Source organism: Ips typographus, linkage group LG12, assembly GCF_016097725.1.
Source record: "Ips typographus isolate SLU linkage group LG12, UJ_Ityp_2.0, whole genome shotgun sequence".
Lineage (NCBI taxonomy): Eukaryota > Metazoa > Arthropoda > Insecta > Coleoptera > Curculionidae > Ips > Ips typographus.
Genome location: NC_138433.1, coordinates 8559786 through 8587647, shown reverse-complemented (window position 1 = coordinate 8587647; position 27862 = coordinate 8559786). Strand labels below are relative to the sequence as shown.

At 33.6% G+C, this 27862-nt stretch overlaps 1 protein-coding gene and 1 long non-coding RNA gene across 3 annotated transcripts; both read right to left on the bottom strand.

The window, feature by feature from the left end:
• Positions 1–607: 607 nt before the first annotated feature.
• LOC145736803 (uncharacterized) lies at positions 608–15982 on the bottom strand. 2 transcript variants are annotated; one of them, XM_081991228.1, is made up of 6 exons: positions 7334–7468; positions 7083–7276; positions 3328–3545; positions 3027–3271; positions 1130–1253; positions 608–1073 (listed from the first exon to the last, which is right to left on the bottom strand). In XM_081991228.1, the coding sequence occupies exons 1-6, from the start codon at positions 7431–7433 to the stop codon at positions 662–664; spliced, it is 1293 nt and encodes a 430-aa protein (XP_081847354.1). In that variant the 5' UTR covers positions 7434–7468; the 3' UTR covers positions 608–661. The 2 variants fall into 2 exon arrangements, with proteins under 2 accessions (XP_081847354.1, XP_081847355.1); XM_081991229.1 differs by lacking the exons at positions 7083–7276; positions 7334–7468 and adding an exon at positions 15721–15982.
• Positions 15983–24979: 8997 nt separating this feature from the next.
• Positions 24980–26471, bottom strand: LOC145736633 (uncharacterized). The gene is made up of 3 exons (XR_014180059.1): positions 26244–26471; positions 26068–26187; positions 24980–26012 (listed from the first exon to the last, which is right to left on the bottom strand). It is a non-coding gene; the product is annotated as an uncharacterized LOC145736633 (long non-coding RNA).
• Positions 26472–27862: the final 1391 nt, after the last annotated feature.

Genomic DNA, 27862 nt, shown 5'->3' with positions numbered 1-27862 from the left:
TTATTTTTCAGTAGAAATTTAGTTATAGTCTATCTTATTTCTGTTGTAATAAGTGGCCCTCGAACTTTTGGCAGTTTGCAAGTAATAATTAGGAATCAAGATCGAACAACAATTTGTGCAAAAGCTGAACATTTCGTGGCCGCAGCAGTGCATCGAAAATTCAGTTTGTGGTGAAAAAAAAAAACTGTTCGTGCAATTAACGTTTGACATGACAAGTGCGATATTTATTAGCACATCGCTTGTTATTCGTCAGATTTAAAAAGACTGTGTATATGCTCTTCAAATAAGAGTTTTTCGAGGTTCTCCCTACCAATTGCAGAGCATACTTATTGGCTTAGAAGTTCTAAGTTCTAATACCGATAACAAAATAGCTGAAGGAACTGTAACATTGACGGAAGCCCAATTTGAACGCTTATTGTGTAGATTAGGCAGTACTAACATTACACAAACCCAATGTAGTTTTCCTTCTTGCTCCTCGCGTTATAATGGTGATAAAGACAGTGACGTACGGGCATTTATAGATGCTGTTTTTGTTTCATTTCTCCTTTTTTTATTTTGGTCGCACAAATCCACACTGCACCCTGTATAGTTATAATAAGTCATCTAATTAGAATCCATAAACATTTTACTTTATTTATCATAACATAACGTATGCAAGTAATTAGCCAAACAAAGAAGACAATTTGTTGCGTACACGTTTAGATATACGATCCCCTAACGAGCTTGGAATGCGCCTCTTTTTCTGAATAGGTTTTTTGACGGTGGAATTGTTAAAGCGATATAGAATTGTGGGCATTTTGCTAGACAAAAGGTTGAGATGTTCGTAGGTCTTGATCATAGGTGCAACGAAACCTCCGTATCCATGTCCACCCTTGTAGAAGATGCCGGCCCCCTTTAAAGGCACCGCCGGTTTGCTGTACACTGACTGCATATCTATGAAGGGTATGGTGGTCTGGGCCGCGTCGGCACTCCAGGAGGTGTGCGTAAACTTCACGTAGTTGGTGTTCCATACATGATACGAAGATAACTGGCTAGTTCGAGTTGGCACGCCCAAATCAATCGGTTGCTCGATCCTGTAAACCAAATAATTTTGTGACATCATTTATTTTAAAAGATATAACAAATAAACCATTGTTCGTGAAGTTTGTAAATCTCCTGGGTTTGACTGGTATACAAAGTGGCGTTGCGCCAATCAAAAGGGGTAACGTAGATTCTGAGGCGAACCTGCCAGCCGATGTAGTAGAAACTCAGCCCTAGAAGAGTAAAAAAACGTAAAGTAGTAGGTTTTACATGTTCCCATCTTACTTTTTAGAGGTCTAGGTTACAACGGTACATAATTTAAAAAATTTTCAGAAAAAAAAAATACTAAAAACTTGAAAATATCATTTTAAGATAGATCATCTTACTCAAAAAAAGGAAGATGTAAACGGTTTTGCTCTATTTTCAACCGTTCAATTTATACAGAAACTGATTAGAATTAAAATTGTCTAGATGAAGCAACAGAATCAAGAAAAAGCAACAGTTACTAGAGATGTCGAACGAAAATTCGTTGTTGTCACTGATTTCATGTGAATCGGCAACGTTGATATCACGAACATATTTTAGATGACTATGAAGGCTTTCACGGCCGGTTAAAACTAAAATACAAAAGTTATCCGGGCTTATAAGCTGTGGTCCAATGGAATTTCTTCCTTAATATTTTAGATGTATTGTCACGTTTAAATTGTAAAGCCCTTTTGGCCCAACAAGTTAAACGAGACGTGCGTTTATTACTTTAATAACAGAAGACTCAATTCGCAAAGAAAAAATGAGTAACTCATCTCAACAAACATATAAAACATATCTCCATACAATTGTATACCTAGACCGTGAAATACCATTTTGTCAGGCAAAAGAATGTTTTTTGTCCGAGGTCGTCTTACGGCGGAGGACAACCACCTTGAGGACGACAAAATAATTTCACAGTCGACGTGTACACAAAATTTGTTGTTCAAACGACATGCACTTCGAAGTTCTTAATTTTTTATCAATAAAAAGGTTTAGCAATCACCGAAATAATATATTACATACTCAGGTGGAAAGTGTTTGTTTTCTGTCGAGAAATTAGGTAGTTAACTTTATCTCGAGACAGAAATTAAACTTTCTACCGTGGTTTGTATACTATTTTATTTTCAACCATTTATCAAAATCTCATCGAACTTCTAATAAATCATTAAGTTGAAATACTGATTGCTAATACTCTCTCACAATAAGGTAGTATAGGTGTACGAGTAGTTATGACTTCAACCACAATAAACGACTGGTGATTTGTTTACAATCTTGACAACGTTATTATTATGCTATTCTGTCTTTAATATTTTGAGCTAAAACGTTTCTTAAAGTGCTTTTAACATGGAGATTTCTGAAGACGCATATGCTACTCATCATTACCAAAAGTGGAAAGTGAGTACTTTCCCCCCGGGTGGAAAGTAAAAGCAGGTAATTTTCATCTTTCCACCTGGTTTACACATAAGAAATAACGTTATTACATACCTGGTTGAAAATAAAAGTTTTTTCTTATGTTTGTTGGTTATGCATTGTTAATGGGACTTCAAATATTAAACTGATTCCTATCAGAAACAATTTCACTTGAAAAATGAAAGCGTGCAAACAGAATCCTGTACTCTTTTAGTTAAAATAAGCGGCACATTTTTCACAATGGTTACATCGAGAAATCATAACCAGCAACCATAACAATAGACGTCACAGTGATTATTAATTAACTTTTTTCTTATATTTTACATTTTCTGCCTTTACTATTGACACCGACCATAATTGTGAATTTCACGGCCGCTAGGCAACACGTGAAGTGAGTACTTCACGTCTATTTAAACAAAAAATATTTTAATCAAAATAATGCGGCGTTATCATATGTAGCAATCTATGAAAAACTCCCGAAACAAGCAGTAGGTTATTAGTGCTTCCTTTACGACCATTAATGGTTATTAGATTTGCAGACACATGAGTAAAACGATTGTAAAGCTCACCTGTCACTACGTGAAAATTTAGTCCGTAGGCCGTTGGTTCATTAAGAGTCATTCGATTGTTTGTGCTATCCATTTCAAAATAATCTCTATTACGTGCCACTCCATAGTCAGTGATTTTAAAGTTGTCCACCGGCTTCCAACGCACACTGGCCTGGTCAATTTGCCCGTAGGGTATCAGTTTGCCTTCCTGGATTTGCAGGTGCAAAATACGATTGTATTTAACAAATCTGAGTCCCGTAACAACCCTAAAATTTTTACACTGATAAATAACAGCGCAAATTTGGCAATGCGATTCGTTTACATGTTCTGTTTCACATCTGATTTCACAGATCTCAAACTGATATATCGGTCCGAATTCGGTCCTGATTCATCACACAGACATAGGCAATAGTCACATCGAAAGAATATCCACCAGCTCCAAAACCTCAAATAAGTTTTGTTATTGCAAGAGCCATATCGTCCTAAGACTTTACCAGTGTTTTCCGATCGTATATAGTCATATCTTCTACTCGCTGAACCCTGAAAAGAAACAGTAGTAATAGTTTGTTCACCGATTTTTCTGTGAGAGCCATAATTCACGTAGGTAAGTCATCGAGGAGATTCTATTACAGGAATATTGGTTAATTTTTTAACAGTTTAGAGAATTCTTATTATTGAATTCCTATACAGGTGTGATAAACCGAAAATCGACTATAGAAAGCCGTCTATCGGACAGAGAAGCATAGATAATTGCATGCGCGGGATTGAAAACAAAAACGAAAAAAATATCAAGTGGGCCAAAATTTTCTACCAGTGTTGTGAATTCATCGACTGAATTATAACTAGTTACCTAACTTGGTATTAGAAAATTCCTATACAGGGTGTCCCACGACGAAAGACATCGATTGATATTGGAAAAAGTATAAATAGCAGAGTTTTGAAAATTTGGCAGGATACTGATGTCGGCATGCCCAATCTAACTAAAATATTTTCAAGATGGTTGCACTTCCGTTTATACCGGAAGTTGATCACAACTTTCTTATTTTAAATAGAACACCCTATAGTATTACATATTTGGATTCCTCACAAAATTTTGACCAACTTTTGTGTACAATGCCCTATGCCTATCTCTAGCCGTTTTCGAAATATTTGATGTTTTTCCAAAAAAGTGACAGTTGCAACGCTCAACATATTTTTGTACTCTGTCAAAACCGTATTTTATTTTGCTATAAAACTTTGGGTTATTGTAAATAAAGGATCGTTTTATCAAACTGAGGGTGCGTAGTGACTCATTTGTATAAAGGGTCGTCAAAAAAAAAAAAAAATCATAATCTTGCCACTAAAAAAAAAATGAAAAATTTCAAGTTTTTTAAATAGAAACCCACATTTTTTATGACGGAATCATTTTGAGCATTAAAAATTACTATACGTTTCAATTTACTTGCCTATACCTAAATCCAACCCATTTCGTTTTATTTGAGAATAAAGATTTTTTATTATTAAAACTCCAGATTTCTTCAAAATTTCTCTCTCAAATTACGTGTGGATTTATGTCACACCAGTAGTGTGAATTATGTCTATTGAACATTTGGCATCGTCGCTCTAAATAATATTATTCAAAAACAATTCTTCTCCATAGTGACTAGTCAGCAAAAACTCACTAAAAACCACTCTCTTCGGAAAGTCAACCTCTTTTAAGTGTTGCACTAATATATATATATATATACAATCTTTATTCTCCAAAAGAAAAGGCTATCGGCCCTAGTGGCCTTTCTGCCCATAGTAATAACATCGTTTAGAGATTAATAATATACACTATTTATAAGCTATCTATATGTATGTACAATTTCAATAATACAGTACTTATATCTAATTGCACTAATTTAAATGAAAAAGGGTAAAATTTATGTTTTTTCAAGATCCTTTGAATTGAGCTTTTGGATTATTTGCTTGACAGCTTTTGGTGATGGCTTTCGTTTTTCTGGATAACTAGCGGCAAATACCTCATATGTTCTACTCACAACTTTATCACGATCTCCGTAAATAATAAACAGATTTAAGTAATCTTGGTTTGAATAACGTAACCGCGACGGCGTATTTTCAGTTGTCAAAACACTCAAAACTAGTGTTATTAACATGCCCTGCAGGTCTCCAACATCACCGTGTGTCAAAAGCATGACCAACTAGAGTACCAGCTAATCCCAACCATGTAGCCTAATAAAAAATGTTTATTCTCAAATAAAACGAAATGGGTTGGATTTAGGTATAGGCAAGTAAATTGAAACGTATAGTAATTGTTAATGCTCAAAACGATTCCGTCATAAAAAATGTGGGTTTCTATTTAAAAAACTTGAAAATTTTCATTTTCTTTAGTGGCAAGTTTATGATTTTTTTTTGACGACCCTGTATACAAATGAGTCATTACGCACCCTCAGTTTGATAAAACGATCCTTTATTTACAATAACCCAAAGTTTCATTGCAAAATGAAATACGGTTTTGACAGAGTACAAGAATATGTTGAGCGTTGCAACTGTCACTTTTTTAGAAAAACATCAAATATTTCGAAAAAGGCTAGAGATAGGCATAGGGTATGGTACACAAAAGTTGGTCGGAATTTTGTGAGGAATCCAAATATGTAATAATAATAATAATAATAATAATAATAATAATAAATATCTTTATTTCACAATTATTAATATATAAGGTGTTCTATTTAAAATAAGAAAGTTGTGATCGACTTCCGGTATAAACGGAAGTGCAACCATCTTGAAAATATTTTAGTTAGATTGGGCATGCCCACATCAGTATCCTGCCAAATTTTCAAAACCTTCCTATGTGTACTATTACTTTTTCCAATATCAATCGATGTCTTTCGTCGTGGGACACCCTGTATATTTCCCCATTTACTTTTATAACATATTTATTCCGGTTTCTGTGTCATTAGTTTCAAAACTTGAATAATAATAATAACAATATATGTTATAATAATAAATGTTTTTCGTTTATTATTCGAACTCACGAACTGCTACTAAGTTGCAATATCTCTCTAACGTGGTAATCTTTAACTGTCAAATGCATTACAACCTAACCTAAATAAAATCTGTGTCCTACCAAATGTTTAAAAACAATAACACACAGCCATAGCAGTGACTACCACATAATAAGCAAGTATTCTACCTCTATATTATAACATTTTGGTAAAACAACAAAGAATGATCCTTTTTACGTCATATTAAAAGGTCACTGAAGGAAGCGGCAAAGCTAACATGTACTACTTACATTACATTCACATTGAGACTTGAAGTAACTGAATTGAATTGAAAACGAAAAGTAATGAAGGCAAACAACACCATAACTTATTCCGTCCAGCAACCAAAGTGAGATTTAACAATCCAATCCATAAAGGATTTTTTTTTAAATAATAAAGCAACCGTATCATCAACAATGACCTGTTTATCCGCTGCTCGACAACCGCTTATAGAGTGCAGGCTAAAAGTTTAAATTTCCTCATTTTTGTTCGTGTTTTACGACAAAAAAATACAAAAAACTAGTCCGTGATAGGTACTACAACTTTCATTAATACGATTTTTCAATCAAATCAACCGTACAGGCGTAAAAAAATCAAAGCCGTTTTCCCATGTTAATCTCCTATGTCCAGGGTGTTCTTGGACACCTGGTATATAAACCGACCGAGCCGACGGACAGTCAGTTGTGAAATAACAGGGGCGCGATAAGCAAAGAACGAAGTAGTGAAGTGGTAAAAGTGACTTTAGTGGTTTAACAACTGATCTCTAGTGTTGTAAATTGTTGTGTAATTGGTAAATAAAGTTTGTTGAGTTGATTCAAAGTCTCACTTATCAAAAAAGAAACCAGTAAAGTGTAACAGTATGTAATATGAAAAAAGTGAACGCAAACTTTTAGGGAGATTTCTGACTTCCCCTCTGAAACTATCATTATTTCATTATTACTTCAATTTCTCCTTTTGTAATAGGACGTTACTTATTGTATGTAATTTATTATTACAATTGAGAGTGAATGTTTAAATCAGTTTAACGTAAAGGCTACTAATTACTCACCGATAAGCATCCTTCCAAATACGTATCATAGAAAAAGCAATTATAAAGTTTGCCACCGGGACAAGAAGGACGATGATATAGTTCGTCTGAAGAATAAGCATTGCAGTCTTCATGGCAGAACCCTTTCGGGTGCAACTCATTTTCCTGTTCGATACGGCCTTGCACCAATCTGGTAAACTCGTCGTAGTTTGTACCTTTGATTTAGAAATACAGTATTAACGGTAATTTTGTTAAAAAATTATTCATTTAACCTTTGATAAAAGTACTAGGATTGCTCGTAATGAGTTGATACGAGTGCCACTCGGTCTTAATCAATTGCTGGTAAACATTTAAGGTGTTCTGTTCAAACATTTTGCGGGCATTTTCTGACTGTTGCACAAAGTGTCCTAGAATTTTAGTTCTTATAATAATCAGGATAAAAAAAAGTGAAAAATGAGCAAATCGAGAAAGATAATACCACACTAGTACTTTCCTAGGTTGTACAGGATGATTGTATATATTTTTCACAATAGCTCAATCCGTTAGTTTTGATCTGACAGCATAGTGTAAATTAGCAAAGTTGCAGTGTTTTTCCTGAATCGCCAAAATCTGATGTCAAAATTGACATATCTTAATCACTGGTCACTTTTTTGATATATGTTTTGATTATTTTAAATGAAATACCTCATATTTGAATTGCTCAATAAGAAGATCTCTTTTTTTTTAATTTATATAATTTATTGAGATTATGTTGCTCACTTTCCAAAAAATATAAATTCTTTAAAAAAAAAAACTGAAAACAAAGAACAATTAAACTTTTACTGGTAATAGATAGATTTGAACTTTAAACGTCAATGTCGCACACTAGATGCTTAACGATTATGTTATTACAATTGTCAGAGCTAACAATATTGATTCCATGTATACTACTCGTAAAATAATTAAATTATTTTATTGATATTAGCATTATTATTTTATTCAAAGTTTAGAGGTTTAAACCTTAAGGAAAAAATTAAATTAACAATCACTATGCCACCGTCTACGCTTATGGTTGCTGGGTATGATTTCTTCTATGTTACCACTGTGTGCACCGTTCACAGTAGTACACCCACCCATAGTACATCAATCTTTGTCTCCCGATTTCATTTCCGCGTATATGAAAAACAAACGGAAAATATTTCTGTCAAGAGTGAGTTTATTTTTTAACGTGCCATGCCCGGCAATAACCGTCACCGTGATTGCTTGCTAAGTGGATATCGTTTGATCAAAAAATTTTGTGTTCACCTCGGCCGTGAAATAATTTTTTCGCCCTCAAGATTGTTGTCCTCGGCCGTAAGACGCCCTCGGACTTCAAACTTTCTTTCATTCGAAAAAAATACCACTTTACGGCCGAGGTATACAAATAAAATATCGATTTATCTATCGTGGTGTGAACACTGCAGTTCTCTATCTCTTCTGTAACACGAGATATCAGGAAAAGTCGGTAAAAAAACTAAAAAGCTTTGTTACAGTTCTAAACATTACATTACTGATAATAAATAAGATAATTACTGATAATAAATAAGATAATAATTAAAATTTTAAAGAAGATTACTATATGTTCCAAATGCGGTGGTTATAATGGCAGTAATTAGTATACACAACTCCGTTTCATATCGAAGCATTTTTTGTTTTCCATCCCGATCACTTTATATGAAGAGCTAGAAAGAAAAGTTAAATAGCAAAATTGTTTGTCGAGAACAGGCAATTACGTTTATCGTATTTTTGATATACTATTCCATTTAACTTTTCATTTTTTGGGTATTTTTCATTTTAGTGGTATCAAAACGCACCCTAGTGATGGATTTGGAAAACTGAAAATTATTTCCAGCATTTTTCGTCTTCACATTTACTAGACATATTTATTTTCCCGAAGCCCTACTATGTATAGTTTTCGAGAAACAGCCGCGTGCACAGCTTATTCGAACACCCTGCACAAGCAGTGTACAATTCACTTTACATAAAGCAGCGGTCGAGATTTTGTGGTTACAATGTTTATTTTGCCCCTAACTTTTTCTTCTACTGTTAAAACATTTTCTATAATCGTTTTATGCACTTTAGGAATTTTAATCTCTCAGTGATATAATAGTTATTTAACCAACAAGTGTATTAATGAAAGCGATTAATAATCGAAATGGTTTAATTAGTAGTACAATTGAAATTATTAATCACTTAATAATATAAGAGTTGGTTACAACATTTTTACCGTCGACTGTAGTCTATAATAAACGTTTATTATCTTAAAAAGTTTGAATAAAAACTAATTGTCAATTGTATACGCGACACTGCAAACCAAAATCATAGGCACCCTTGACATTGACAGTTAGTTCTGTCGGTAATGGTGGATGTCAACTAAATAATGTGCGTCTATTTCTCTCTGTTTAATACAAATAAAGAAGGATGGAACTATACGGTGAGCGTATTAGGTTGCCTATGGTAAAATCGCGCATTAAAGTAAAACAATTGAAAATGCATTATGGGACTCATTTATAAACCCAAACAACTTGACAATTGTAAATCCACTATGCATAACCAGACAGACTAGACAATCCCGTTATCTTTTCCCCGCTCTCACCCTGTTAGAACATTTTAATTAGAACTTTTTTTTTTCTCAATGTATAATTTGTATATATTAATTAGAAATAAGATTACCTGTACATATTAAAAAAACATGTATACATAGGCAGAAAGACCGTAATGGTCGATAGCCGTTTTTTCTTGGAAATAAAGATTGTTTATATATATATATAAAAAAAAATTTGAATCACTCCGACATTTGCTTATTTACAGATGTAAACAAACAAACATCCATGTCAAATACAACAAAAGTACAAATTAATAGAACTGTAATTTTCGTTATTTTTAATATAAAACTTCGAAATTCAATAAAATATTGTATAAAACACGTGATTTAAACCTGTTTATTCACTCGAAGAACTTAATGTGTCTCTTAAATTGTTCTTTTTGTGAATAAAAAATGGTTGTCACTTGCTGTATAAATAACTATTAATTCTAATAAACTTTTAATGAACGGCTTGGGTGGCTAACCCTGTAGTGTACAGGGTGATTGATTGAATTTTGACCACCCTCTTAACTTTCTTAATTTTGATTTTAGCAAAAAACGTTAAATACAAAACTAGTAGATATTTAGGTCTACTTTATTTTTAGATAAACAGTTATTATACCAAACTTATGTTTTTTTAAATACGATGACTAACTTTTTATCCGATATTTGCATTCTACGTCAAATTTTAGGAATTGATGTAAAATTTCTGTATCGATATTCAACTGTTTCCTCAGCATCTGTTACTTTAACAATATTTCCTCGACTATGTGATTAAGGGTTAATTCAGTTACTCAAATTTGGGGCAGCCTGTATAATAACTATTGTGTGTATTAGTAATAATATAACATGTGTATATCTAAGAGTAAAAGTAGACCCAAATATCTATAACTGTTGCTACAACTAGTTTTTTTACTAAAATCAAAAATAGGGAAGTTAAGGGGGGTGGTTAAAATTCAATAAATCAAGGACGCTGCTGCGGAAACATTTGAATATCGATACAGACATTTTACATCAATTAGGCCTAGAATTTGACGTTGAATTAAAATATCGATTAAAAAGTTAGTCATTGTTTTTAAAAAAAACATGTTTGGTTAGCTACTTAAATGTGGGACACCCTGTATAATAACTCTTTATCTAAGAGTAAAGTAGACCTAAATATCTACTAGTTTTGTATTTAACGTTTTTTGCTAAAATCAAAATTAAAGAAGTTAAGAGGGTGGTCAAAATTCAATCAATCACCCTGTACTACTTGGTGCAGTTTGTCCCCCACCTGGGACTCGGCTTTATCGATATTTATGGCCTCGGCATTAAATTGATTACCGGCATGTGGTCGTTATTAAGAGTTCTGCGTGTGGTCGGCTTTAAATCAGACCACGGTAGGGATAATTTGCATGGATTGTTTTAGTGGCATGTCAGGGTTGTACTGGCATTTTAGGTAACGTTTCCCAAGCTGAACGGGTTTTAAAATAAAAGAGGTCGTGGGCGCCTTCTTGGATCGATAGAGGGTGAGAAGTCTGGGGGGCTGGGAACGAATCTGTCCCTACAGTGCCATATATCAATTAGGGGCAACTGCTTTTCGGGCAAAAATACCTGGGACAACAAACACGAAACAGTGGACGCTGTTCGTTTTCGTTTCCTAGGTGATTTACGAAGTGTACGTTAAGGGATGGGCGGGCAGCGAATTTCTCCTAGTCCACCCATCCTTTTCGAGGGTTGTTTTTAAGGCTTTTAAGCTTTTAAAGGCGGTTTACGTTCGTTTCAACCCTTCAAGACGAAAAAATACAGGGCTTTTAAAACAACCTTGGCCAGAACTTCAGCGTATAATGCAAGCCATTATTTCTCGGTCTCATAATTCCATAAAGCGGGAATAAATTCCCAACATAATGCTACCTGGGGGTAAGTTAGTATCCTTATTAAACCCCTTTCGGGGCTTCTCAGCTGTCCTGGATTTATTAGCGCTAATAAATCGTTTCGGAAAAAGATTTAATCCGCATTAATCTTCACACACAGTTAAGCCACTTTTGGCATAAAAATAAACTTTTTTAAAAAACTACCCCAGTGTGGAAAATCCAATCTTCTTTGAATCCTACAACAAATTCTAGACATATTTCATTCATTGTCATTTACCCATCTGTATCTCTTTCTGAGATATTTATTATTATTATTAATTTATTATTATTTACATTTTATGTAAAATTGTACATTTGTAATACCGAAAACCATTGTAATTTTCACATTTCAGAAAACGTTTTTTTCTCGGGTATTATGTTTTGTGTTGTTAAACGAAGTTGGATGCATAAAAACGTTAAAAATACGTGGTGGTCAAAAATTGACCTTAAAAAATGAATTTTAATAAGCTACTAAAGTCAAGATCTCTAAATGGTAAACACCTGTATTTTTTGACAAGTTTGTATTATGGTGCCTATTTGAAAAATGTATACTTTTTGAAATAAACACAAATAAAAGAATTTCGATGATACATAAGCGTTCTTCGCTATTTCAGTTTTGCTTGAATAACCTCAAAGTAGGCGTTGCATATGTTTGACATGTTAAAGACGGCAAATTTTACGTCACAATGACGTAATTGAACAAAGTAATATTGTAACGTCAAATTCGCTTGATAGAAAGTCAAAGTGATATTGTAACGCGATATGAAATGTACAGCTTACTACCATTAATAATCACGAAACGGTATATTAGGCGTTTGAGGGATAAAAATCGTTTATTTGTGATTATTTCAGAAAGTATCAGTTTTCTAAAGAAGTAACATAATACAAACTTGCCCTAATTTTAGACAGAATAACAAGATAAATTTTTTAATTAGGAACTTGAATTCTCGCACTTTTTAAAGTCTACCCTGTATCATTATTTGTGTCAATTGATTGATTTTGTATAAAGCAGTGGCAGAGATTTTGGGTTGATAATGTTTTGTTGCCTTTAACTTCTACGCCACTGGAAAATGGATGCTTTATAAATTTTTCAAGAAAATGGCATTTTATAAGGGTAACTGTTAATAATATATTATCAAGTTCAATCTTTATAAAAAATATCAAAATCTAACTTTTTTTATGATATAAATGTTTCCAATTCATTAAACTGTTTTTCTTTAAGTTTCATGTTTTTTAGTCATAAAATGTCGTTTTGTTAAAAACCAATTTTATTGTCGGTTTTTTGCAAAGTTACGGAAAATATTTTTTGACGTAGAAAACTCCAAAGCTTGAGAGAACGTTTCTAAAGCACTAATTTTTATTGTGATGTAGAAGTTAGGGGCAAAAAACCTCTTAAACCACAAAATCTCCGCCCCTGCGTTATGTAAAATCAATCGTTTTTGATCATAACCTTCAATTTACTTCAAAAACGGTCAGTTTTTTGAAAAATTATCAAAAGCAGTTTTTCATAAAGTATGCAATAAATTCGATTAAAATTTAGGGAGTTAACTTAAAAAAAATGCTCGGATACGCATGTTATCATTTTTAATTGCACATTTTTTGAAAAAAAAAATTAGATATTCAGGGTGTCCAAAAATTGAGAGACGACCTTCCAATTGACATTTTCAAATACGAACCCCCATTTTGTATTGCATACTACGTCAATTTCTTGCTACTTTTCATGTAGCATATCCTATGTCGATATACAGATGTTTTCTAAAATGTTGAAAAAAAACTTCCACCGTACCCATCGGACTGGTGTTTAGTTTATTGTCACAAGGTTTGATTTTTTTTTTAAATTTTTATAGCAATGCCATTCTCATTCATTTTGAAGTTTCTAATTTGTCTGATTGCTTTGTCTGTGACTTTATTTCAAACAAATAATAATATTACAATGCGTTTATCAACAGCACAAAGAATTGAAATTCTGATGATAATTGGGCATGGCGATAGAGTGCGAACTCAACATGAGGTGAGTGTTTTATAACAAATATCCAGAAAAGCCAATAAACCAGTCAGTAGTTAGTAAAATTGAAAGGAAGTTTTGAGATACACGTTCTGTAGAAAATAAGTAAAAAAATAAACTTCCTGCGATAAACGAAGACGAAAAACGAACTGTTTTATTATCTGTGGAAGTAAATCCGCATATTAGTATTCGTCAAGTTTCCCGCGACTATGATATCCCTCGTTACCTCATTACAGCAGGATGGTGCATCCCCACATTATGCAATACAAGTCAGACAATATCTTAACGATGTAGCATTTCCCAACAGATGGATTGAAAGGCGTGGATCAATTGAATGGACTTCAAGATCTCTTGATCTCAATCCTTGGGATTTTTTTTTTGTGAGGCCTTCTCAAAAATCTTGTTTATTAAACTAAACCTGAATCAATTGACGACTTAAAAATTAGAATTAGAAGAGAGTGGGGCAACATTAGTCAAGAAACCATAAATTGGGTCCAGCGTGATTTTATCGATCGTTTGGGATAATTCCAGGCACAAGAGGGGTTTCAGTTTGAACATTTAATAAACGAATTTATTGTTTTTTGTTATTAAACAATATTTTCATTAAAACATGTTATATTTTTCAACTGTTATTTTCTCGAAAATAGCTGATTATCGACATAGGATATGCTACATGAAAAATACCCAGAACTTGAAAAAAATGGGGTTTCCCATTTGCAAATGCCAACTCGAAGGTCATATCTCAATTTTGGGACACCCTGTATATTTAATTTTTTTCTCAAAAAATGCACGTTTAAAAATAATAACATATTTGTCCGAGCATTTTTCTGAATGATGGGTGGCTGAATTGTAACCGAATTTATTCCATACTTTATCGACACACTGTATATAACACTCCCATGCTTTAGAAAAGTAGCATCTATTTGCTCAGTGGCTTAAAAGTGGCAAACAAAACATTGTCAACCCAATATCTCCGCCACTGCTGTATGCAAAATTAATCGACTTACACCAAAATCGACTCCCTGTATCTTGAAGAAAGGGCATTTAAGAAGATATGTTTAGATAAACTTTTTGTCATATTGTTGGATATACCACCTCTCCTTACAGTTTGTGACAAATTTAGAAACCCCGTGTATAAGAAAAAAAGTGATAAGTCTACAAATACAAAATTAAAGATTTTAGACAAAAATTGACTACGCCAATGAAATTTATGTAACAAACCCTTTAAGTGGCCGTTCTCAGTTTTCGGCTAACATAAATGACAGCTGAGATATCTGAAATAATCGAATATAGCCAATTCCCAAAAATCCTTTGTATTTCCGAAACAAATGACGACAGGCCAATTTTGATTGGACCAGCAAACTAAACTCGAAATTCGAGATCGCAACACCTCGCATCTCACTTTTTGTTCTATTACCATCTGCTCTGTACCCCCGAAAAACCAACCGAAAAGTGACCACCCTCTACACTGTGTCTAGAATATGGTGGGTCACTATGAGGATCTTGAAAACGTTTAGAGATAGAGATTTGGTTAAATTGAAGAAAGGTTGCTTAGCCTTAACAAAATGACATTTACTAAACGTTAATTGTTTTTTGGTTGTAGAGACATTTTAAAAAAAGGTAATTTTTTAATTATACGTTTTCATTTTTCGTAACGTTAATATTGTACTTAAACCAAAACTAATAACACTTTTCTATCCTCTTGTCTGCAGTTAGACAATACTACATGGTATTCACCTGGGATTTTTTCAATTTCAAAATAATCTGGACAGATTTGAACCCAATCGAAAAGTTTGACAGCTTCAAATTTCTTTAGGCTGTAATTTTAATGCGTTTTGAGGTGGCACATGTGACAACCGATACTTTTTCCTAAGAAAAGTTTGTCCGGACATTTATTTTAATTTTGCATAGGTTATTTTAAAAATTTTAAAAAAATTTCAAACAACTATTTCAAAATGGTGAACAGGCAAGTATTCTACAATCAATTTAGACCACCTTGTATGTAAGTTAACGTATATTTCTTGTCAAATTTTAATGGTAAATCGAGCACAGTGGGTAGTTTGTGATTGGTTACAAAAAGCAGCTCGGACCAGACACAAACTACGAACAGATCTGCGATTTAGAGAAATACGAAAAGTGTTTTATATTAAAACCACTAACCTTCTGTAATTGATGGTCAATCTCGCCGAATTTCTTTATCAGATACATTTCTCCTTTCTCCTTTCTCTTCCTCAGCAAACCGTTTACCGTTAAGTTCCATAGAGAATTCTCTACTTCCAAAAAGTTGTATCTTATCTCGTCGACTTGCAACCATGTTGCATTTTTATACGCGCAACTCAAAGATAATAACTGTGATAACACTAGCGAAATAACAAGGAAATATAGGCAATACATTTTGCGCGACGCTGCCCGTTTGGACGAATTTAAAATTGCGCTTAATTTATATTACACCGGAGGCTACCCCTCTACAATAATATTTGAAATAAACAAGATAAGCGTTAATTTAGTAAGTAATAAAATTGGCTAAACTTATCGTAAAAATAATAAAATAACCAAGTTTTATGATTCAGTAAAAAAATTCACTTTTCTGCTGCAGTGCAACAAAGTTACTTTTCCACAATAGTGCAGAAAACTATATTGATCAAAAATTAATATCTTGGTTCTTTAAACTTTTAAATTATAAGGGTAATACCCCGACCCATATTTAAATTAAAGGTATTTAGTAGTAGATAATTAAGTGAATTAGCATGTAGTTTAGTATCATCTTTTTTCTCCAAAATAAAATTTATTCAGCTTGGTTAAGTGATGGGTTAGTTGTAATATAGTGAGCGGCAATACTATGGGTTACTTCCTTTATTGTTCTAGCAACCAACAAAATTCAATGAACTTGTCTAGTTTGACCAATGAGAGCCGTTTTATACTGATGATTTCCCTCATTGTACTAGCAGCCAATAAAATTCAATAAACCTTTCTAGTTCGACCAATGAGAGCAGTTTTATACTGATTAAATCCCTAGCTGCAAAAATTTAACAGTGATTATTTCCCTCATTGTACTAGCAGCCAATAAAATTCAATGAACCTTTCTAGTTCGACCAATGAGAGCCGTTATATACTGAATAAATCCCTAGTTGCTAAAATTTTCCACTGAATAAACACCTCCTACCTTTTTCGAATACGTTTTTTTGAAGAACATTTGATATTAAACGAAATGGGATTTAGACACATATAAAATTTAAGCTATTTTCTTCAATATTAACAATTAATAAATCACTATAACGTAGTTTCCATTAAAAAATTACATAAATTAAAATATTATGACGTCTGATTGTCAATCTGAAATGTAAACAAAAATATACATGGCTGAACGAAAATCTGTCGTCTGCTGGGGTGAGTTCAATATTATCATTAATTTCATCACGTTTAGTTTAGTATTTGTGTTCTAACTAAGGTGTTTTCTTGTTAATAAACTAAAATGTGAGTTTTCAGGAAATAATCTTGACATAACCCCTCGGCGTTCACGTTTTATCACGTAAAATGTGCATTGGTAGGTTTTTTGCAAAATTTTTCTTTTAGGCAAATGGTTTCGACTAAATAATTCTTTGGAAAAAATCCTTCGACCTGCGGTCTCAGGATTTTATCGTCGAATTATTTAGTCTCAATCATTTTCCAAGCAAAATTTTGCAAAAAATCACCTATGCACAGTTTACCCGATAAAACTTGAACGTCTCGGGATATAACCTATGATTAAACACCAACTACCTTTTTCGAATACGTTTTTTTAAGAACATTTGATATTAAACGAAACGGGATTAAGACACAAAAAATTTAAGTTATTTTCTTCAATATTAACAATTAATAAATCACTATAACGTAGTTTACATTAAATAATTACATAAATTAAAATATGTTGACCTATGATTGTCAATCTGAAATGTAAACAAAATTATACATGGCTGAACGAAGTTTAATATTATCATTAATTTCATCAGGTTTAGTTTAGTATTTGTGTTCTAACTATGGTGTTTTCTTGTTAATAAACTAAAATGTGGGTAATAATCTTGACATATAGCCCTCGGCGTTCACGTTTTATCACGTAAAATGTGCATTGGTACTTTTTTGCTAAATTTTTCTTTTATGCAAATGGTTTCGACTAAATAACCTGCGGTCTCAGGATTTTATCGTCGATTATTTAGTCTCAATCATTATCCAAGCAAGTTTTTTCAAAAAACCACCTATGCACAGTTTACCCGATAAAACCTGAACGTCTCGGGATATAACCTATGAATAAATTTGTTTCAAAGTCAAGAAATATTTTTTTAACATTCTGCAAGCACATGTAATTTATTATTTTCTGTTGCTCATTGATTGACGTAGAATCGGCATATACATCAACGTAATAGTTATGATGCCAAACTTGACTTTTTCAAATAAATGTGAATTCGTCTCAAAAAGCAAATTATTAAAAAATATATTTCCCGATTTTTAAACGAATTTATTCCATTGGATTGCTGTGCACTATAGTGTGTCCGTAAAGTCGCGCATAAATTTTATTAAAAATCAGGGATTTGTTTTCTGGGAAAACGCTCGGACACGTCAATATTTATTTTTTATTTGCGATTTTTTTGATAATAAATTTATGTATACAGGGTGACCCAAAAACAAGTTACGACTGTCAACTTTATTTTTTCAAATGGAAATCTCTATTTTTTATTTAATTTTTGGATTCTGCATCGAATTTCAAGTATAACCTAACTTAACCTAACCTAACTTAATCTAAATATTAATTGAGTTATTTTAACCTATTTTTGGTTCACCCTGTATACATTAATTTATCATCAAAAAAATTGTAATCAGAAATAAATATTGACATGTCCGAGCATTTTCCCAGAAAAGAAATCCTTAATTTTTAATAAAATTTATGCGTGACTTTACGGACACAGTGTATAATATTTAACATGTGTTTTGCTGTCTCCCCTATACAGGGTGTCCCACGACGAAAGACCTCGATTGATATTGGAAAAAGTATAAATAGGAGAGTTTTGAAAATTTGGTAGGATACTGATGTGGGCATGCCCAATCCAACTAAAATATTTTCAAGATGGTTGCACTTCCGCTTATACCGGAAGTCGATCACAACTTTCTTATTTTAAATAGAACACCCTATATATTATTACATATTTGGATTCCTCACAAAATTCTGACCAACTTTTGTATAGAATGCCCTATGCCTATCTCTAGCCGTTTTCGAAATATTTGATGTTTTTCCAAAAAAGTGACAGTTGCAACGCTCAACATATTTTTGTACTTTGTCAAAACCGTATTTCATTTTGCAATGAAACTTTGGGTTATTGTAAATAAAGGATCGTTTTATTAAACTGAGGGTGCGTAACGACTCATTTGTATACAGGGTCGTCAAAAAAAAATCATAAACTTGCCACTAAAAAAAATGGAAAATCTCAAGTTTTTTAAATGGAAACCCCCATTTTTTATGACGGAATCATTTTGAGCATTAAAAATTACTATAAGTTTCAATTTACTTGCCTATACCTAAATCCAACCCATTTCGTTTTATTTGAGAATAAACATTTTTTTATTAGGCTGCATGCTCGGGTGCATGGTTGGAATTAGCTGGTACTCTAGTTGGCCATGCTTTTGACACACGGTGATATTGGAGACCTGCAGGGCATGTTAATAACACTAGTTTTGAGTGTTTTGACAACTGCAAATATGCCGTCGCAGTTACGTTATTCAAACCAAGATTACTTAAATCTGTTTATTATTTACGGAGAATGTGATAAAGTTGTGAGTAGAACATGTGAGGTATTTGCCGCTCGTTATCCAGAAAAACCAAAGCCATCACGAAAAGCTGTCAAGCAAATAATTGAAAATTTTAAGAATACGGGATCTGTGAAGATAAAAGCTATTAAAACAAAACCAATCCTTAATAATACAAATGTAGAAATTGCAATTTCTAACCAACTTTTGTGTACAATGCCTTATTCCTATCTCTAGCCGTTTTCGAAATATTTGATGTTTTTCCAAAAAAGTGACAGTTGCAACGCTCAACATAACATGCTTTGCAGTTCTCCAATATCACCGTGTGTCAAAAGCATGGCTAACTAGAGTACCAGCTAATCCCAACCATGCAGCCTAATAAAAAAATGTTTATTCTCAAATAAAACGAAATGGGTTGGATTTAGGTATAGGCAAGTAAATTGAAACTTATAGTAATTTTTAATGCTCAAAATGATTCCGTCATAAAAAATGGGGGTTTCCATTTAAAAAACTTGAGATTTTTCATTTTTTTTAGTGGCAAGTTTATGATTTTTTTTTGACGACCCTGTATACAAATGAGTCGTTACGCACCCTCAGTTTAATAAAACGATCCTTTATTTACAATAACCCAAAGTTTCATTACAAAATGAAATACGGTTTTAACATAGTACAAAAATATGTTGAGCGTTGCAACTGTCACTTTTTTGGAAAAACATCAAATATTTCGAAAACGGCTAGAGATAGGCATAGGGCATTCTATACAAAAGTTGGTCAGAATTTTGTGAGGAATCCAAATATGTAATAATATATAGGGTGTTCTATTTAAAATAAGAAAGTTGTGATCGACTTCCGGTATAAGCGGAAGTGCAACCATCTTGAAAATATTTTAGTTGGATTGGGCATGCCCACATCAGTATCCTACCAAATTTTCAAAACTCTCCTATTTATACTTTCTCCAATATCAATCGAGGTCTTTCGTCGTGGGACACCCTGTATAGAAAGACAGTCGGCGCATTTTCGGTCTGATAAGCTCATGATGGGCACTTAAGTCCTCGAAACATGTTGAGCGCTTCTTTTAATTAGAGGCTTAATAATCTTATTGTGAAGAAAGCTGTGTGTTTCTTCATCTTTTTTCGTATGCATACATCTCTACTGTGAGAATATGGGCTAGTGTTTCACTTTAGAAACAGAAATGTTTTGAATGTAAGGCTCGATGTAAGGTTTGTCACTTGCCACAAGTCCGTAATGTGTTATTTTTCCTCTGTCCAATAAAATCTAACCTAAAAATAAAAAGTTATGTATCTGTGTGTCAGTGTGAATAAAGATTTTCATTTAAAAATTCAATTTCATTCAAAGTGTGTGCATACCCAATAATGGCGTTTGACAAGTACTGTCAAGTAATGTTCATAAAACTTCTCACTAACTCAAAGCCAACTTACGTAAAATTAGTTTTAATTGAATTATTTGGTCATTTTTGAAACAAATCATAAGTGACCACACATAATGAAAAGTGCCATTTTGTTGTTGAAAAATCCAATATGGCCATAAGAAGAAAGAAAAGTTGATGATAACATAAAGAAATATCCGACGAAAACGTTTTCTTCGGTGCTCTTTACTTTTTCTTCTTTCCTGTAAAGTGTTAATTTGGAGGTTACTTTAAACCTGGGTACTTGGTCCTTTCTATTGCCTTCCCTTTATCCTTCTGCATCCCTGTCCACTTGTCCATATTTAGATTAGTATGATTACGATTTTATGCGCACTTTAAGGAAAAATTGTTAATAAGTCAGAAATGATTGAAGTTAGGTATAGGCAGAATATAATGTTCTTTTATTACAAACCATAATACATTGGTGTATCCATTAAAAAATGTTTTTTTTTTCTGTCCGACTTAACGGTAAATATTGTTACGGTTTGGGCCTACTATGCTCGATACTCCATGAAACCGATGCGCCGCAATATCTGGCCGCGCGCGTATTAAAGTAGGCCACACAGTTAGGAAGCGCTACCTGGAATATTCTTGAATGGTCAAGGCAACCCGCGAAGCGTTTCGCGGTCATTCTAGAACGTGGTTTGCGAATATAAAAGAAGCGGCGTTGACGACGGCGTAGTGAGTTAGTAGTGTAGAGAGTAGTGAATTTGGAAACGCGGTAAACTTTAAATAGTGGAATAGTTGTGGAATTGTAGTAGTGTTTTAGTAGCTGTGTTAATTATTGTACGGAGTGTTTTGAAGTGTAAATAAATTTATTAATTGTTCAGTTAAATTGACTTTGTGTGAACCCACGGGAAAACCGTAACAATATTATTGACCATCCTGTTGTTTTTTTCAACGAATTTAAAAATGAGATTAGTAACAGGGTGTTCTATTTGAAAATCAAAAGTTAATGTTCTTTCCAACTGATCTGGCAACACCGAAACGTCCAAGATATTTTAAAAATAGAGTTTGAACTAAACCTAGGCTACACTTCAAATTTCAACGAAAAATATAGAGCCGTTTTATAGTTATTTTTAATATACCATCAGCGTGATTTACCCTGTATATTTTAACGAAATTTTGTTGGTGACCTGTTATGAAGGGGCATGAAATGAAAAAAGTGTTTTTCAATTTTACTAGTGTCGTCCATAATATTTTTAGAGAAAAAACGGTACGGCACTGCTTTTTCAGGAGAAGAAAATCAGTCCTGAATTCCTCATTCAAATTAGAAAGAAGATCTTTTGTTATTTCTCGCTGTTGTTTTCGAGTAAAAAGCATCATCATATACAGTGTGTTCAGGATAAGGAGGGCCACTATGGGGATCTTAGAAACGGTTAGAGATACACATATGGTTAAACTGAAAAAAATTGCGTAATTATGCCCTTAATAAAGCGACACTTAGGAATTGTTTTTTTTTTTGGTTTTTGAGATATTAGAAAAAAGTTAATTTTTTTTTGTTTTATAATTTATTTTTTTGTGATGTTAATATTGAATTTAGAGCAAAACTAATAACACTTCTCCACAGCAACTTTGAAAGCTCTTTAAAGTGGCATTATCAGTTTTTCATTCCGACGTATCGTCTTTGCGGAACCATTATCAACCTCATTTTTGTAAGTGTAGTTATTGTTTTTTAATGTCAGATTCTCAAAGCCCACTTTATTCCGAATTTACTGATGTATGTCATTTTGTGCTTTAAATGTGTTTTACTCTGTTTTTGACCTTAATAAAGAAATGTTCTATTAGGGATCTAACTTAAATTTTTTCTTAAATAAAAATTGCCTTTTGCAAACGTTTTTTTAATCCTAAAATAAAAAAAAGTTAAGTTGCTTACATTATGGAATTCGGAATAAAAAGGGCTTTCAGAAACTAACATAAAAACATCAGTACCGCATTAAAAAAAAAAAAAGTTGATGATGGTTCCGCAAAGACGAAACTTAAAACAGCTTTAAAAGTTGCTGAGGAGAAGTTGTTACGTACGAAATAGAGTTTTCGTCCGTAACTCGTTTGGTTTGTGTTTTTAATGTCCGTGGGCCTAGTTACACTAGTAGACCGATTCCGATCGTTTAATAGCTCCATTTGAACTTTGTGCACATTTTGTGGTTAATGTGGGTGCGTGACCTGATGAGTTATCAGGTGCCGTAGTCACGTGATTCGTTTCGATTTTTGTCGGGGAAGCGTCGGTTTGTGGTCGTGTTTCTTTGTGTCAGGTGCCATGTGGCCTATTTAATCACCCCACTTTGTGATATCGGTCCTTTCACCACTACAGCACCCGAACTGCCGACATCTGACCTAGGTTCTGAGCGTTGTGGCACGTGTGTGACTTAAAATTTTTAATCCGTGATCATCTGGCCGAATTACAGTATTGTGTTCGGCCCGACCGGAGATTCAAGGGCTTTCCGACCAGAGATCTAAAAGATTTCCGACCAGGGATCTAAGGGCTTTCCGACCAGAGATCTGAGGGTTTTCTGACCAGAGATCTAAGGGTTTTCCCGACCAAAGAACTTTCCTCTCGGGGATTGAATAAATCTAACCGGGACTGCTCCGTCCAGAGTTTTCCGGACCAACCCACATGTTGGAAAAGCCGACCAGCAGCCACAGAGTTTCAGAAAGTCAGAGTTGAACCACCAGGTCAATTCCTTACTTGATTTAGATTTATTTAATTTTTTTTAGTTTATATTAGTTTGCTTTAAACAACTTCAACACTTGTCATCGCCTCTGGTCACCTTTTTGGTTGCCGGAACAAGTGTTGAAGCTGTTTGTTCGTTTTCCCTGGTGTTCTGCTGTTTTCTGCCTTAGGTACCTGTCACCAGTCTCTGGACCCCATTTCCTACCTGGAAATCAGCGGTGGCCACTACTGACTACTGGGGAGAGGATACTGGAGGTTCCAGGACCCAAACATCGTCCTTAAAAACTGGTAAGGCCAGTTAGAGACAGTTTGGCACTGGGAAAACTTTTCCGGTTTTTTTCTATTTTTAACTAAAATTCTGTTTTTTTAATTTTCTTTAAAATTTCTTGGCAATTGTAATTATTTGTAAATTGTAAATATTGTTTTTTCTGTAATATACACTTGTACATAACATAAAGGTCAGTTTTTTTGATTTCCTGCAGAATATCCAAGTGTGTTCATTTATAGCTAATTATGAACTCATGCAATTAATCCACGACCTTGAGCAATCTAATGAAAATGTTTTAATCTCATTAACGTGAGGTTTCATCATAACAAAGTATCATTAGTTTTGTTTTAGGTCCAATATTACGTTCATAAAATGAATAAAAAAACGTAAAATCAAAAAATTCACTTTTTGCAAAATATCTCAAAAACCAAAAAATAAGTCGATGTTTTCTAAATGTAATTTTATTAAGGCCATGATTATGCATCATTCCTCCCATTAAACCATATTTGTAAATCTAACTTCTCTCAAGATTTTCATAGTGGCCCTCCTTATCCTGAACACACTGTATAGGTACTTAAAAGTTAATAATAAAATATCAAATCCGTTTATTATTAAAAAAATTATTGAAAAAAAAACGGTACGGCACTGCTTGTTTCTTACAATTTCAGAATATTTTTGATTATTAAAACAAATTTGAGCTGTAAAATTGCATTTTATTTATTCAAGTTTGAACACCCTGTATATCCGTAACGAAACCACTTTGGACCGTAGTGTATATATGAAACTTGGGTTATTTTTTGTTGCACTATCAAACCCTGAAATATGACGCATTTATCGTGAAACAGCCTGTACTAAAAATTAAATAGACTTGCCATTAACTAGATATTATACATTACAGCAGCAATTAACATAAATTTAAATTTTTTATGACTTAATGTCGCAAAACAACTCGCAATTGTTTTAGTTCGTGATGTGAATAAAATGCAACTATAGATTTACATATTTGTTTCAAAAAACGATTGGTTTTGCCATAAAACCACGGTTTTAACTACTGAGATTAAATCTATTTATCACAAACTAACACTATTACAGATTACACATTAATAAAATTATTACAGTAACAAAAGCAGCTATGTTACTAAATTAGGTTTCATCATGTAATAATTATATTACTTATCAAACGTATAAAAAATGTATTTCTTTTTTCACGAGGAACCTATACTTTTCCGTTGCGACACTTATTTAGACAACGTGTATGTGTGTGTGTGTATGCGTCAGAGCATCCACTGTGACGTCACTAGCGGCTTTGCTTGCAGGAAACGAATTCTGTCTATTGTTATGAAACTTCACGATAATGAAATTCCAATATTTTAATTCTCTGCTCTGCTTGGTCGTGGATTTGTAGCATGTGTCAGGGGTCGGACGGCGTTTAGTGAAAATCAAACAATAATGCACAATGTCAGGAATATAATTGAAAAAATTCATAAAAACTTAACTCAGGTCCATGAAACCGTAATTCTCAGAAAAATTGTATTTCTAATTGTCAAATTGTCGTAACCCCCCTTTCTACCCTAACTTAACCTCACTCTTCTTTATACATAGTTGGGCTACTAACATAACAATGAAACTATTAATAGTGGTAACAATATTCACTAGTGTCAATATTTGCGTTTAAACATATAGGCTTGTGCTACGATTGTACCGACCACCGTCCGTGTCTCCATCAGTCGCGTCTGAGTCGAAATCAAAGTGTATGTCAATTTATATCAAACCCGCATGGCATAAAAAATCCAATCAACCCGCGACAATCATACCACAGCATGTACAGGGTGATTGATTGAATTTTGACCACCCCCTTAACTTTCTTAATTTTGATTTTAGCAAAAAACGTTAAATGCAAAACCAGTAGATATTTAGGTCTACTTTATTCTTAGATAAACAGTTATTATACAGGGTGTCCCAAATTTGAGTAATAAATCAAACTTATGTTTTTTTAAATACGATGACCAACTTTTTATCCGATATTTGAATTCTACGTCAAATTCTAGGCCTAATTGATGTAAAATGTCTGTATCGATACTCAACTGTTTCCGCAGCAGCGTCGTTGATTGGTTGAATTTTGACTACCCCCTTAACTTCTTTAATTTTAGTGTGAAGTAGTAGTCCATTTTTCTCAAAGTGGAGGTGTAAGTGTAAAAGTGATGGGAAAGAACACACAGCCTTCTCCACAAAAAATTTATTCAAGCCCCCCAAAAATGTTAGAGGGGTCGCTCGACATATGTTTCGGGCACATAAGTACCCATCTTCAGGAGCTAAAAGTTAGAAAGTCTACAATGTATTACCCCTAAATGGTAGAATCAAACATACCCCATATGACAAGGTGAAACGCCGGCTGTCTTTCTTCAAAGGGGAGACAGCAAGACCCAAGTTTTTTTTTTAAAAATTAATATGCCGTAAGGCCAAACATTACTGTTGTGCTTAAAAAATCTGTAATTAAAACTAGAATGTTATATAAAATAGAGAAAAGTACCAAAATTTTTTACCTTATTATGGAGAAAAAAACACTAAAACTAAAGTAATACTAAATAGTTCACATTATGTGTTTAGGTCGGGGCGACCCTTAGAATTTAGGATAGAAAGTTCAATCATCTTAAAATTTTTAACTAATGTCCGGTTGCACGAAGCTAACAGAACAAAATGGGCGATAAACGTTCTAGAATTTACAAAAAAGTTTTTTATATAAACATTCGCAAAGCGAAGCCGTTATTTTGATGGCGGGGGGATGGCGCAGAAAATAGTTGCAATGACAACATAGGCTGTAACAATAGAATTTGCTAGATGGAAAGTACTAACCGAAAGATTCTATTTTACAAAACAAGATTGGGTGGTCACGGGACCTCTTCAAGCCACTCGGTGAATGCCCCAGGCTAACTACTCACGGAGAGTGGTGTAGGTTAACAAGCTAAATTTCAATGGCGCCACCCACTTTGCACCGTCGTGTAGGGCTTGAGAAGAGCAGTAAACGATCGCTAAAGCGGGAAATCCCCAAACGCTAGACCAAATATCAGTAATGCAAAATACAAATCTTAAATAATACCACCAAGTACCCCGTTTTATGGCAAAGGCCTCTTCTTTATTTAAAAACAAAATTAACGACTGTCAAAAATCAAAAGTATACGGTTTATGTACTGAGTGACAATTCAGAACCTAACCTTAAAATGTCAAGTTTAAAAGCACAGCAATATGTACCACATGTTGTGTATGCTAATTGTAATCAAATCAGTTTACAAAAAGGGAGATTAAATGGTTATTTTAATGATGGACTCAAAGTTGGGTATTTGGGAATACGGAACCTTAACTACGGTACAAGTCTGGATAGGTGAGTGTTAGATTGTGTTCACAGAAGGTTGGCAAAAGAAAAAGGTAACCTTCAATCAAATATTTTAGATCAAATTAGACAAACTTGTGCTTTCAAGCAGCACTGGACCCCAACTAAATGCATTTAGTGTGAGCTTACAAACCCAAAAATCTTAGTAAGCACACTCTCACTGGTAATGGAGGATGTCAAAGTTCCTTACTACTACTATATATCGACTGCTTGTGCTCAATGGTGAATTAGAGACCAGGAAACTGTGTTTGCAGCCTGCAGATCTGCTTATGACTAGACTGACCTTATTTCAAGATTGCTAATACTCCCTGGACACTTCAGTTAATGCTGCACAGGCAGGCCTAATGTGTCAACTAATCAGGACAGCTTAAACTCTCAACAAGGGCTGATTGCAAGTGTATGTGCTGGTGTTCGTTGAGTTGGTGTTCGTTGAGTTGGTGTTCGTTGAGTTGGTGATCGATTGTGTCAAGTGCTGTTTTCCTTGTGGAGCACCGGAGGTAAAAGTGGGAAAGGAAAAAGCCTAGAAAACATGTTCTAGTTACAATGACCGTCAAGCACGCTAGGATTGACAATAGCAACCTACATTAAGTGAGTATTTACAAGCACAATTGCAACTTAAACTTACCCGAGTTGTTGATGGGCTTTTCCTGGCAATACAAAATAGGAATTTACCAAAGTCTTTTCTTTAAATCCCCAAGAAGGTATTTCAGAAACTTAATTCTATATTTTTAAAGACTGATGAACCTACTTTGATTTGAAAAATCCGCTCAAGCG